This window comes from Venturia canescens, chromosome 1 (genome assembly GCF_019457755.1).
Source record: "Venturia canescens isolate UGA chromosome 1, ASM1945775v1, whole genome shotgun sequence".
NCBI classification, from domain to species: domain Eukaryota; kingdom Metazoa; phylum Arthropoda; class Insecta; order Hymenoptera; family Ichneumonidae; genus Venturia; species Venturia canescens.
The window spans coordinates 24,148,275-24,161,997 of record NC_057421.1 but is presented as its reverse complement, the minus strand read 5'-3'; the positions used below and the strand labels follow the sequence as shown (position 1 = coordinate 24,161,997).

Sequence of the window (13,723 nt, the reverse complement as noted above, 5' to 3'; positions counted from 1 at the left end):
CCCGTATAATTGTAATTTACGCTATCGCTTCGCGCCAGATAAATTCATTAAGAATAACACTTCGACCCGTATATGCACCTCGGTATAATATACATTTGTACACATAAATGAATGTATACGCGTATCAATAAATAATGAGCGTGCAGAATATGCGGTAATGCGGCTAAACACATGACGAGGGCAGTCAAGGCCTGTGTTGTTGGCTTGCGGAATATAACAGCAAATCAAGCGATTCTTATTTCTTTTCTTCTGACATTCTAATTGGGAAAAATGACTTTTCTGTCGGGTTGAGTGAAAAATCATTGGTTGTTTATTTACTCTGATATGATTTATGGTTGTTTCGAGGTGCCCGTTCAAAAGTACGACAGAATCATCGCGGAACACTCATCTCGGGGCTGCGAGAACACGAGTTTGTGTACGCGTCGGGAATATTTCTTGACTTGGAAAAAAGAGAAGGGAATGGGGAAGAGAAAAAACCGATGTAAAATAAAATCGAGCCAAACATATGTATAGATTTATGCATGTAAGGGGCGGAACGAGATATGCGATCGCAGGAATCGATTTCCTCATTGATTAAGTCCATGTTCTTATATGGAGTACGTATAAGAGTATTTCCAGGATGATAAAAATCCTCAGGACATTGAGAAATGACAAAGACTGAGCTCCAACTCTTATCCGCATATCTTAAAGCCTAGAAATACTCGTAAACGATTGCACGTTTAATTGCTACACGACATTCATTAAAACTCCAAAAATATATCGATGTCTGCAGACAATTGAAAAGTCGAGATGGAATAAAAAAAATTTTAACGATACCAGATGTACAGCAATATCGAAACTAATGATAAAATAGGAGGAAACTTTTCGACTTGGAAACTTTCGATTTTGTGTTGAAGGAGATTGAGTGAGACGTACCATTTTCTTTAATGAACCACCACATCTAACTTCATCATTTAATACCGTGCCACCGATGATAATACCTTTTGTCTATGCACCAATAAATGGTAAAAAAAAGCAAAAGACGAGTCAGCAAGCAGATCGAAGCGAGAGATTTCGGCTCAGAAAATATCAACTTGCCTTTTCCTTCATCGGAGGTTCATCAAGTGTCGAATCTGTTTTTCCTTTTTTCTCTGGTTTTCTTCAATTCTGATTTCATCTGGTTGTATTCGATTCAGTGAATGTTTTCAGGCCCAGTTAACTTTCCATTCATTCAGCAAAAGCATGCAATTATGAATAAAATCAATGTTGAAACAGAAATGCAAACAATTGTAAAAAATACGGTTCAAATACAAAAATGATGGATAACCGATGGAAGCTAACAAAGTTTGTACGGAATGCCCCATAGACGTGTTAAAGAGTGTGTGTGAGTGTGCACACAATCATGAATGTAAATATGCACGAGCTTCATCGCCCACGGAAATATTTCGTTCGGTACCTTTTTATTCTTCGATCTCCAATAGCTGTTTCATTAATACCTACAGAGTGATTCCAAAACAAACGTCATCGGAGGAGAAAATTTTGAATTTTTTCCGCACTCTCCTCAATAATTTTTTCCTCCCTCCATTTGCTCAAGTATTTCAAACGAGTGTGTGTTTTAAAGTCAGCACAAAACCTTGCTCAAAAGTTTTCCATGTTTCTTCATTATTCATTAATGACAGTTCTTATTTAAAAATCTTGCTTAAACAGCCGTTCTCACTGCTTCGAATTCACCGATTCCAAGCAGTTGCAATCCTAACCGCGAAACTTTGACACTGAAATTCCACTAAATGTTAAGGCTCAGCAACCGCCTCTAACATTTCATTATTATGAAATACATAAAGACAAATGAATGGAAATGACATTCCTGGCAACCGAAACTTCGCTGAACACTTCACTCTTTGTTTTGAAACACCCTGTATATACGTATACAGATATATTAATATCACCGAGTCGCACACCTACTATCTTCAACTCTCGTTTGATTCGGCTCTCGTCCGCGTGTGTGTGTTCGTTGCATCCGACACGCGGGATTTATTGTTTCGTGTTGAATATGCGGCTGCTCTCGTCGTGTTACGTATTACGTACATGTGTACACTATAGCATTTATTTACATATAAATATATATGTATATGAATGTATCAAGAGGCTCGACAGTGTCTTGCATACGTAAATATATATCTGTATTGAAAATATAAAGATGCAGTAGGTATACTATATATGTGGATATGCTCACGCATGAATAAACTCATACACACGTGGAAAATAAATTTCCCATGTGTGTATAGTACACGTCGGATAGTTGTCGAAGAGGTTCACGAAGAGAAAAATAATTTACCTACACGTTCAATGCATCGTTAATTAATAATCTGAGCATCGATGCGCGCCCAACAAGATATATAAATATTTGTACGGACATCGATTTTTTGCACACTTTGTCGTGAATCGACTGTGCGTGCACACGTATTTGTCCATAGCGTATATATCTTGTGTATCGATATACATTTAGTTGATTTTGTTTTATTGAATAATTTTATATTGGCGATTATATTTCATTGATATCCTCCAGAGCCTCGCTCATTTCACACTAATCATTCCAAAGGAAGCATGAAAATGTACAACGCTTGGTGGAAAGCTTGAAAACCTCTGGAACATTGATGCTGCTCTGTGCGTTTTATGCTAATGGAGATATTTATTGGCAACTTGAGATGCTGTTTTAGAGAATTTGGGTTTTAGTATTTTCCTCAGATTTTTAGATTCGATGGGAATGGATTTTGGGTAGCGGGTCTTCTCTAATTGTAAACGAAAACTTGCGATCTCGCCATTCACATTTCGATCATGATTAGTGATCGTGATCCCACAGAAATCTTCCCAACTGATTTTTGCTCGGTAGTGGAATAAAATAGTAGCCTGTTGTTTGACAATTCATTCCAAAAAATTGAAAATTTTTTGGGGTCGATTGCGATAACAATCGTTCGTGGTTTCAGTAGTTAATCCCCCGCCACGATCTTGAATCACGTCTCCGGTCGAGGTGTCATCCGACAGTGGCTGCTTGACCGCTACGCAACCTGCGACTCAGCAGTACGCACCGTGGGAAGTAAACTCTCTTTTGAGAAAGAGAGAGAGAGAGTGAAACTCCGTCCTTATGTGGTGCAGAAAAAATTTTGCTCATCCCGTTTTCTACTGGTGGCGTCATTTTTTTCTCTTTAAAGACCTCGTGCTGGATGAATCTTACCCTTTGAGCACCTTACTTCGAAAAATCCGGGGATAACTTACCGCACATTATACGTACATCTATGCATACACGTCTACGTGGGAATCCGTGTCGAAATTAAATTTTTTTTTAACCCTACAGAAAACTGTTAAAATCAATCAAAATTGTTTTTGTTTTTGGAACGCTTTATTACGATGAGTAAAGTTATTCGATTATCAATATAAAAGATATGAAATATAGAGAAGGATGAAAAATTGACGATTGTTGGATAATCTCTGATTCGGAGATTCATAAAATATTTTGATCAGTAAATTTGGAGGTAATTTTTCTTGAAATACTTGCAAAAACAGTGTAACATGGATGGCCCCATGAAGATTTTTGTAGTTCAAGTCTCGTAGGGTGGTAAAAATAGAAGAATGGAAATACCGGTTTCGTTGATGCAGGTCCGATCTTTCCCTCCTCGTACTACGAATTCCATCTTTGCTGGGGGCCTCTCCTGTATTTTCACGCAAGTAATAACCCGAGCTATCTTCTCTCTCTCGTTCCATAGGTATGGGAAAGTCTGATCCGGACTTTCCAAGCTCTTATGTAATTCGGACTGCTTCTCGCACCTGGTCCTGCACTTTCTCGGGCCCTTTCTCTCTGCGGAGCCCTTTAATTCGTACCAAATTTGCTTCCTCTCTCTTTATTCTTGTCTTTCTTATTCTCCCTCTTTTTATCTTAGCTCCATGCAAATGAGATCAGGCTACGGTTCGGTTCATAATCTCATCCACCTCTTGCAAAGGACCACTCGATTTATTGGCTTTGACACGCTGCGGTACCGTCCCTCCACCAACCTCGATCATCATCACGCTGCCCCATTATTTTCACTCCTCTTTGTTCTTCAATCTGTAAAAGAGTTAAAACATTTTTTTTATCATAAAAAATTATCGTGAAGTCTTTTCGACTCGATAACGAAGCAGCTCAATTTTTCCAACAAGTTTTTCCAAGATGTTCTCTGAAAATCTGTACCGAAACGTACAAATTTACCCACGTGTAGTCTCAAACTGTTTGAAGAAAATTCCTCATCTGTCACGATTCGAAAATATTCCATGGATTACAGACACGCCATTGTTTGAATAATTCCAATTCAACCGGGTTCGAATTTTGGTGAAGTCTGCATTCGAGAACAAAGATGTGAAGATGGTGGGATTGGGTAATAATTCACAACAATGCTGTGAATATTCTGACGGTCCTATGGGACAAATGCTTGGGCCAAAGATGGCGTTAAGAAACAGTCAGAAACGTCAATTGGTAGCAAAAGCAATGGAGACAGAAGCACAGCTCGAGGCTACGAATGGCAGGTTCGCTCTTCTTCTGCTCCAGTTTTTTCGCTGCTACTATGCTCGACGCGAAACCGAGTTCCAGTTCTTCCTGGACCGTTAGCACTGAATATACGCGCACGTAATTTACGGGGTGAAAGAACTAAGCGGCGAGGAAGTGGGCTTCAGGGATTTTCTTCCCTAAGACATTCTCCCTTCTCCGTAATCATTGTTTCCCACCTTGTTACTTCTATCTTAATTCCAATGTGTTCGTCTTTATCATCTCTTTCCCTGTCTTTCTCTCTCTCTCTCTCTCTCTCTCTTTCTTCGTCAATATTTCACAATTGAATATTTGTTCCTTCACGACCATTTTCCGTCTCCTTTTTTGTCATTGCCCTTTGCAGATTTCCCAAACTGATCTATGCCTTTGCACAATTTCAAAAAATGGAGAAACAATTTTTTTAACTTTCGATTTTGAATAATCACTAGTTTCTCAACTACAAAATGTTATTAAAACGTCAAAATACATTCCAAGAATCGCGAATGTGCAGAAAGAGAGGGAAAAGGAAAAGAAAAGACGTCTGAACTTTGAAAGACGGGGTTGAAAGCTATGGCAAAGGGGATGCAAAACAAACACGCACCCCTGTATATTCTCTCTCTTTCGCTTTCTCTCTCTCTCTCTCTCTCTCTTGACATAAATTCTCAATACGTCCATACGTATGTACAGATACATATCCATGCGCGTGTATGGACGTTTATTTTATTTACAATAGCATGGCACACAACCGGTTTTCTTGGGTGGTGCAAGAGATTCGTAGTGTGTTCTCTCCCTCTGGAAAAGACAAAACTAGAAAAAGAGGGAGATCCGATGGGTCCTATCGATCATGGAACGGATCCCAAGTCTCGCGAGCCCCGAGCGTGGCGACTGCCAGATGTTCGTTGCTGGGGGTCTAAGGGGGTGAGTCGGTCGTGCTAAATATCAGCCACCCCTCGCGAAACTGAAGGGTGGTCAATGTATCTCTGGACGTGAATTGTACTGAGTGAAAAAACGCCATTTGAACTCTCGATCTCCGACGGAACATTACATTCGTCATTTTGCTATTTCTTACTTGCCCTTCCGCGATGACGATAAAATTCCGAATTTTACGTCTACCTCCATTGTGCTCAATACCCACCTCACTTTTTCCAGATTTTTGTCCACCGCGCTCGAATATCATCTCACCAGGTGGCCCAGCAAATATCTTAGCTGAACTTACCCTTCGTCGTTTCTTCTTTAAGCTCTCGTTGGATCTCTTTCATTCAGAATTTGCAACGGTCAATAGCCTCATGCAAGCAGAATGACTACTGTTTATATCGTCAAATATTAATCGATCAACTTTAGAAAATTGTATAAATGTAAAAACGAAAAAAACCAGAAGAACAGGAAAGTCGAGTGGTCTTCAAACCAGTCCAAATTTCACACTGTCACTTTATTGATATTTGTGAAATCGTTAGCATGAACATTGTTTTTCAAACTTATGTTTTATATTTTATTTTGTAGAACCAAGTACCGATCTACACTCTTTCATCGAATAAAGCGCTAGGTGGCGGGGCCAATTCGTTGGGCAACAATCTGGGCTCGTTGAGACTTGGAAGTGGGCTGTCGTCTTTTCAGTGCCATCGGTATTTGTCCAAAGCAGACCGATTCATTCCACGAAGAAGCCACAGAAGCATCGACGCTATGAATTACAAGCTTACGAAAAATCAACCGCCCCAGATACTGAGCAGACTCGACGTATTCGATCAAGTAAATTCACGCTCTCTCATTCCATGATTTGTTATTTTACTGTTATGAAAAGTTATGAACGTGCTTCGGAGATCGCAGACCGTTACAACTCAGCGAATTTCATTAGCTGAGAAATTCTTGGAAAATTTTATAGATTATGCGAAAAAAGCATGACACCCCAAAACATTGTATTCATTGTGGAAATTTTTCTAACAACTTCCCATAAAAACATGTCGCACGATCCTGTACGATTTTATTCCCAACTGTTTCAGTGTTTTCATTTGCCACTTTATATACGATTTCATTCGATGCTTTATTATTCGTGTACTTGAAAGAATTCAAGAGCAGTTAATAGTTTCTATGGATAGCTTCGGATGTCGCCGATAATATTTATGGTCATAATCACGTGATGCTGTATACTGGTCTTTTTTCTTGCTCGCCAGTCTGACTATGAGGATCCGTAACCACTGGGCGATCTCTCGGGTCGTTAGGCTCCATTTTCTCTCTTTTTTTCGATTTCTATTTCTTCCTCCGCTTTTCATTCTCTCCGTCTTACTCCCACCGGACGGCACGTCCCCTGAAAATTTTTCACAGTATGCTCGACACGAGACAAGTTCTGCGATTTGCAGTTGTATAATCGCCCACGCGGTCGTTTCTCGAACGTGAACAGATTCCTCAAGCGAGGCTTATTCTCATATCAAAACCAAGAAATTCTCGCAATGTTATCCCGATAGCACGCTCAATTGATTTTTGAAGAAAGTTCTTTTCGCGTTTTACCGATAACAGCATTTTTGAACAAGCCCAAGATCCTCGTACTTTTGATATGATAACAATTTTTTTCCGAGCACGCTTTGATATACAAATTATCGTACTGCTGAAATGGTGAAACTTTTCGTACACGTGCAGAAATGTTCTAACATTACTTTACGAATAAATCGTTGCACATTTTGTTTGTTTTTATACAAAACTGAATCGAAATTGCACATGCACGAATTAGCATTTTTATAAGTAACTTTGGCTCGAGTTTTTTCTCGATGGATAAAAAAACTTCGACTGTTCGGTGATTCTTTTTCGATGATTCCTCAAATAATTGGATTTTCCCATGGTCGAGGATATTTCAATGAAAAACTTGGCCGAGTTGTCAACACCGACACAAGTCAATGCTTTATTTCTTCCCATTTATTCAGATGAAACATCTGGATGAAACTTGGCGGCAAACATTGATGAAAAATGCATTGGCCAAAGCTGATCTGATACCAGGTTTAAACGATCCCCGTATTTTGAATTTCGCCGATAGAGGAAACCGTCCACCGACTTTTGACCCTACGCCACATCAGAATTGTTTCGATTTCCCAACGAGAACAAAAGCGCGACACAAACCTCTCATCGGCCGTTGCAAGTTGGGCATCAAAGTTCAATCGCCGACCCCACTCTATCGTAAGATTATTTCGATAATTAACATTATCGTAGCGTTAGTTAGAACTGATTACTTCGAATTTTGTATCGACAACAAATTTATGAAAATCACGGTCTACCATACGATACATTTTTAAGCGTATTTTTCGAAAATTTCTCAATTATTGATGATTAAATATTATTTTTCATAATATTTTGAATTTTATTTTGCTAGTTTTTGACTATTTTCATTGGCAACAGTGCAGTAACGCTGCTGGCGCACTCCTCACTGCTAATGTGAACAGATTTGCTCGAAGATTTTAAACTTCGATATTAACCCAATTACAGAATGCATCGATTGGGGAGGGCGAAATTTCATAGCGATGATACTCAACAAGCCGATTGGTTCTTCGATTCTTGTGTTCAATCCTGCGACCACAAACGTCGGTACAATTTCTAAGCCCGTGCATACAGTGGCTGACATTATTTATCAAATCCAGATGCTACAATGGAGTCACGCAGGTTAACTAAAATCATATGATGACATAATAACATGAGTAGAAAATCAGTTAAGAGGATGGATCAGTCGGTATATCGCAACCATGAGTGCGAGAGAGATAGTTGCAAATTTCGAAATTGAAATTCTTTGACAAAGTTTGACCGATTAAAGAAAGGCTCGGTCAGTCGATTTTTGCCATCGTTCTGCGTAGGCTGACAGAGCCTTTTTTTAATCAATCAAACTGTGTCAAAGAATTTCGATTTCGAATATTCCAAGTGAGGTTAGTCGATTGATCCATACTCTTAAGGAGGGTGGATCGCGACGATACAATGTTGCTATGCTAAACCATGTTAAAAATATTAAGAATTTCAAAATGATAAGAATTTAATAAAATTTGGTAAATGTATTCTTTAAAAATATATAAGACAATATAATTTTTTTTAGATTTTTCTACCACATAGCTCTCGAGTAATTGAACACTAAAGTTCACGTGTATAAGCATAGAGTTTACACATATACAGTTATACATCTTGTGCATAAGAACTTCGTTTTAACGCTCAATTATGCGATAACCATGTGGTAAAAAAATTATAAAAAAATTGTATTTGTACATAAGATGCCAAAGAATGTTATCACCAAATTTTGTCAAATTCTGTTTATTTTGATTTCGTGATCGACCCTCCTTAATCCAATTTTCCAGGAGACAGAATCGCGGCGGTCACCGACAATGCGGAGTTGAGGGTTTATTCTATGGAAAAACTGCTCTGGATGAAAGAATGCCCTTGCACAAAAGATTGGAATGAAGAATTGCCATGTGTAGCGACACTTGTTACGTGGACTCACTCCGATGATGAAATCCTCATGTAAGTTATTTGAATGAAATTGCCGCATATCCTTGATGTCATCGTCCTTATTACGATTGTGCCTTATTCATAGTTGCTGTTGCGAGGGTAGACTATCGTCGTACACGTCTTCAGGAAAATTGGCTAGAAACTTTTTTCCGGATATAGGCGATAGGGAGGCGATATATTCCATTGTGTTCTCGCAGAACGATCGTTATTTAGCCGTAACAACACACCAAGCCGTGTTCATTTACACTTGGCCCGAATGCATTCTTTTCCTCGAGGTAGATGCCTCACCCGGCCACAGTCCAATTTCGGTTGGTCTGATAAATTATTTTTCTTATTCGTCTCTCGATAGTGAAATAGCAAGCTGAATAATTATTGGCAATTAAAAATTCTAGCGAATAGCCTGGCATCCCTGGGACCCGAATATCATATGCGTTGGGAGTTATCCCTACCTAAATGCACTGTCCTTTTTCGACGTTCAACGCCGGAAATTTCTCATCTGCAGGGAAACCAATCCCGAATTGTGCATTGAGCTACTTACGTGGAACAAACTGAGCGGCGAACTGGTCGTAAGATTTGATTATCAGGAAGGAAATTCAGAACGTGGAAATCTGAATCGTTCGCTGGTGGTGGTTCTCTCGAATTTGGACCGCATTGTAGATGTTGTATACCATGGGCGTCTGGGTTATGACCTAAAATGGAGTCCCGATAATACACAACTGGGTTCGTAACCGTCGTTTTTATTTCGATTGTCATTCTGTTTTTGTATGATTCCAATTTCGTTTGTGTTAATCATTTTTCTATGATTTTTAAATATTTTTCGTTTTTCATTCAACTCCGTGTAATTTCCTGTTAATATTTCGTATTACTCCATCAATCTAGCTATCAGTCGAAGTAGCGACGTGAAAATTTGGGATTTCTTTGGCAGCGAGTCGCGAAAATGGCAGGCGACTGCGGAGGACGATGAGAAACCGAATAAAAAGTATTCGTTGAAACGCAGAAGAGAAATTTACACCGACCACACGAGCCACCTGGAACATTATACAATACGGTGAAAAAATCATCTCCAGATCATTAGATATGTTAAAAAAAGGATCAATTTTCTAGGTCAATTTTCGTTGAGCGAAAAATGTAAATGTATTGAATTTGTGATAATTTATGAATTTTTATATTCTCCAATTACGAGAGAGCTTCAATCTTATTTATTTGTCGAATCTTTTGTATTTATATTCGTAATGAATGTTTTTGATTTTTCTAAAATGCCTTCATTCCGTTCTCCACTCCATTTCCTGATCGAATACTCATAAAAATGGATCATCAATTAAATATATACATAAAGAAATGGTACTCAGGGGGTTGGTAAATCTGCGCCTGTTCTAGAGTTCTCTATGCAATCGCGGACAAGGGTCTCATGAGGCTCTCGGACCTCCGCTGCGCCGGGTTCGTGATTAAGGATGATTGCGCCTGAATTGAGCGCAATTTAAGTTGCCGCAGGTGCAACTCTCGCAAAGTTGTTTTATAGGCTCATGTAGCGCGTGTATAGATATATGTTTGCGCGAATACGAAATAAGAACCAGAGGGCTCAACGTGGAATAAGCCCATTGAACGCATCAGCGACAGATTTACTGATTCTTCCTTGTGATAAACTTAACACTATCCGTTTCCTTGTCCATGGACGAGAGAGAGAGAGATTTGTGATTTGTGATTTGATGTTAGTTTATTGCCTTAGTTGGAACTTATAGGAAAAGGTAGCCAGAAAAGCGTACACAAATCATAACGATAATTGATACAAAATCATAGGAAATATGAAACAAAAAAATAATAATATAAATAAAAAGAGAAAATAAAAGCAAAAGTTAATTTGCCAGTTCAGCGCAGCCGAATAAAAGAAAAATAATACAATTGATAACACATTTCACCGTCAAGCGGATAAAATTCATTGAGTGGCTACAATTACTAGACGGCATGTGCTTAGAACGCCCAGTGCGAAAGAGAGAGAGAGAGAGAGAGTAGGATGCAAAGAGAAGTTCAGGCCTGAATAGGTTACTTTAGAACGATCAATCCAAAAAGGCATTCGATTTTGAATTTTTAAAACGTTATAAATGGCCATTTTTTTCTTAAAAGTAACTTATTTCTGTTTTTACCAAAAATTTCAATTATTTGCTCGAAAAATATTGATATCCATTTCCTTGAATATCTTGAACACAATATCTTGCACAAAAATGAGAAAGAAAATAGAAACTTACGGCGGAGAGATGGTATTAAGGTATTATTGACGGTCATATATCTGATGGGTTCACACTGGATGGCGAAAGTTTGAAGCTAGGGTGATAATAGTGGAGAAATGTCAATCTACTTTTTATGTATCAAGCGGAGTTATTCGTAACATATTTTCCTTACACAAATCCGATACTTTGGACGGGTGAAATATTTTATAGCAGGTTTTCTGACATTTTAAAATAACGCGATTAGAATTTAATGATCCGTTTTCTTTGGTTTATATAGGCCTTCAAGTGGTTTCTTTTCGTATGGCTCGGTACGAGAGCGCTACATACAAGCCGTAACAAAAGTTAAGAATCTTCTTTACAGAGTTTAGTGAGATTCTCGCGCGGTTTGCGAAGCACAATTATATATCACGCAATACGAGAATGAGAAAAGCATAGAAACGCGCGGAGAGCAAGAAGACGAAAGTAAGGAAAAGAGAGAAAGTAAGAGAATTATAGATATAAAAAAAAGAGAATAAAATTGAGATAAAGAGAGATGAAGCTCGGAAGAAGAGCACGCGCTTATTCCTCACAGTCGCAGAACGTTAATTGGCCGGACCGGATGCTTATGTTTATGGCGCCCAAGCAATCGTAAAACGGTTGCTGATTATTATTAGATATGATCACGCTGAGATCTCGCGAAACGATAAGCGCTCCAGCAGGACCGAGTCCCTCTCTACGACCCTTATTTCTCACTCTTTTTCTTGCATCTTGGAAAATATTCTATGAATGTATGTATATGTACAATATCGGGATAAAATCATGGTTATCTCCTTGGCGATGTTTATCGATGCTTAACTGTGCTCTTGCACACGCACCCTGGGACTTAATCATGTCATTTTTTCGAGCATCTTCAATTTTTCACACAATTATTCATTATTAATTTTATCTCTCGATATCTCATGAAATATTTCATTAAATATTTTCTCCTCGCTCACTATCTTTATTTTCCATTAAATCGAACTTAACTATTGAACGTACACGTAAAATGACGATCGATCAAAACTGAAACGACCGTTGCTTGGGAAAGTTTGCACCAAGAGACGTTAAAAAATTTCACAATTTCGTCGGAACTATTCGAAATTCTTTCCTTCTTGATTTTTTCTACCGTTCCAGTTTCTCAGCAAATAAAATTCCAATGGTCCAGTTGGAGTTTCGATTTTGGAGTTGCAAGATGCGAAAACTCGTCCACAGCAGAGAGTGGTTTATAAATTTCTTGGTGCGATATCACGACAATCCATCATTGCCCGAGGTGTTTTAAAGGCCTACGTGCTCGGTGGCCGCCACAACAAACGTACAGACTGAGACGCGTAAAGAAAAACGTTTTGCAAGATCCAACGTTAAAACGCCTGCGAGATAAAACACGAGAGGATGCGAGCGAGAAAGATTCAAGTGTATGCGGGATTTCAAGTTGAGCGCGAGTGGTAAGAGATCGAATAATTAAAAATAGCGACCCCTGCTGTTGCAAAACGGCAGTCGCCTTTGCTTAATAAATATCAAAGGACGCGCGTATTGCCGTATAGCTGCTGTTTTCTCTCGCGGCAAAAGTACCGCGCGAGAGCGTACACGCTTGAAAATTACTCCCAGCGCAGCTTACCATTGTTTTTTTTCCTAATATCTTTCGTTGAAATTTGATTCCCACTTGCTTCAGCCGTTAAGTAAATTTCTATACTTGTATACACGCGGAACGAGCAATTAGAATCGCGATATTTAATTCTCCGGGAATTCTCGTTATGGAGATCGAGGATGAGATTTCTATTTCTATTTCTTTTATTGTCGAATGGTAATAGCGCGAATGTTTTCCGAATCGCGCTTCGCACATTCGTAATGTAATAAATATCGTACACGTACAAAGTGGTCAGAATGTCAAGCCCAACATGTAAACGAAACGTTAAATTCCAAACGGAAAAGTCTTTATAACGAATTTTCTCTACGACGCGCTGCCAGTGACGTACCGAATCGTTTGGAAACGGCCAATAATCTCACGTGCTGATAAGACAAAGTGGGAGTGGCAAGCTCAGTTGGGGCCGGCACCTCCCACTCGGCGTTCCTGCACACCCCGCGCCAGATTACGACCACCCAATTAATCAATATCTCGTACACATCGCTCATCAGATCGAAAGAAGACTGAAAACTTTTCCCCGCAGACTTTCACGATCTATTCACCTGAAAAATCTTCATCTCGACTCTCACGACGCGATGTGCGTACGCCCGTGTTTATATTTTCGAAGATAAGTCTCCGTGGCCAGCACGAGGATAATTTAAACAGCGTAACTCGTTGTTGTATATACTACTCGCATTCTTCACGGTGGTAAAGAGACAGAAGTAAGACGCATAGTCGTGCGATCTCTCGCGGTAGCCCCCATTGCTCGCTATCTACCGGCATTCATCATGAGGACAGCTACACCACGACGAGCTCGCTGCGACTCAACTCATGGGGAACTCCCACAGCATCTTCTCT

The 13,723-nt window shown here is 39.3% G+C and overlaps 1 protein-coding gene across 3 annotated transcripts in view; it reads left to right on the top strand.

Moving 5' to 3' along the window:
• The window catches only part of LOC122415602 (uncharacterized), a 110,379-nt gene extending 100,172 nt beyond the window's left edge, over positions 1–10,207 (top strand). Inside the window, exons 2-8 of one of the 3 annotated variants that reach the window (XM_043427867.1) lie at positions 6,032–6,277; positions 7,444–7,693; positions 8,000–8,173; positions 8,851–9,013; positions 9,087–9,309; positions 9,394–9,721; positions 9,881–10,207. In XM_043427867.1, the coding sequence (XP_043283802.1) occupies positions 6,032–6,277; positions 7,444–7,693; positions 8,000–8,173; positions 8,851–9,013; positions 9,087–9,309; positions 9,394–9,721; positions 9,881–10,053 (1,557 nt within the window). In that variant the 3' untranslated portion in view covers positions 10,054–10,207. Of the gene's footprint in view, positions 1–6,031; positions 6,278–7,443; positions 7,694–7,999; positions 8,174–8,850; positions 9,014–9,086; positions 9,310–9,393; positions 9,722–9,880 lie in introns of those variants that run through there. The other 2 variants (XM_043427877.1, XM_043427885.1) reach the window with 2 other exon arrangements.
• Positions 10,208–13,723: the final 3,516 nt, after the last annotated feature.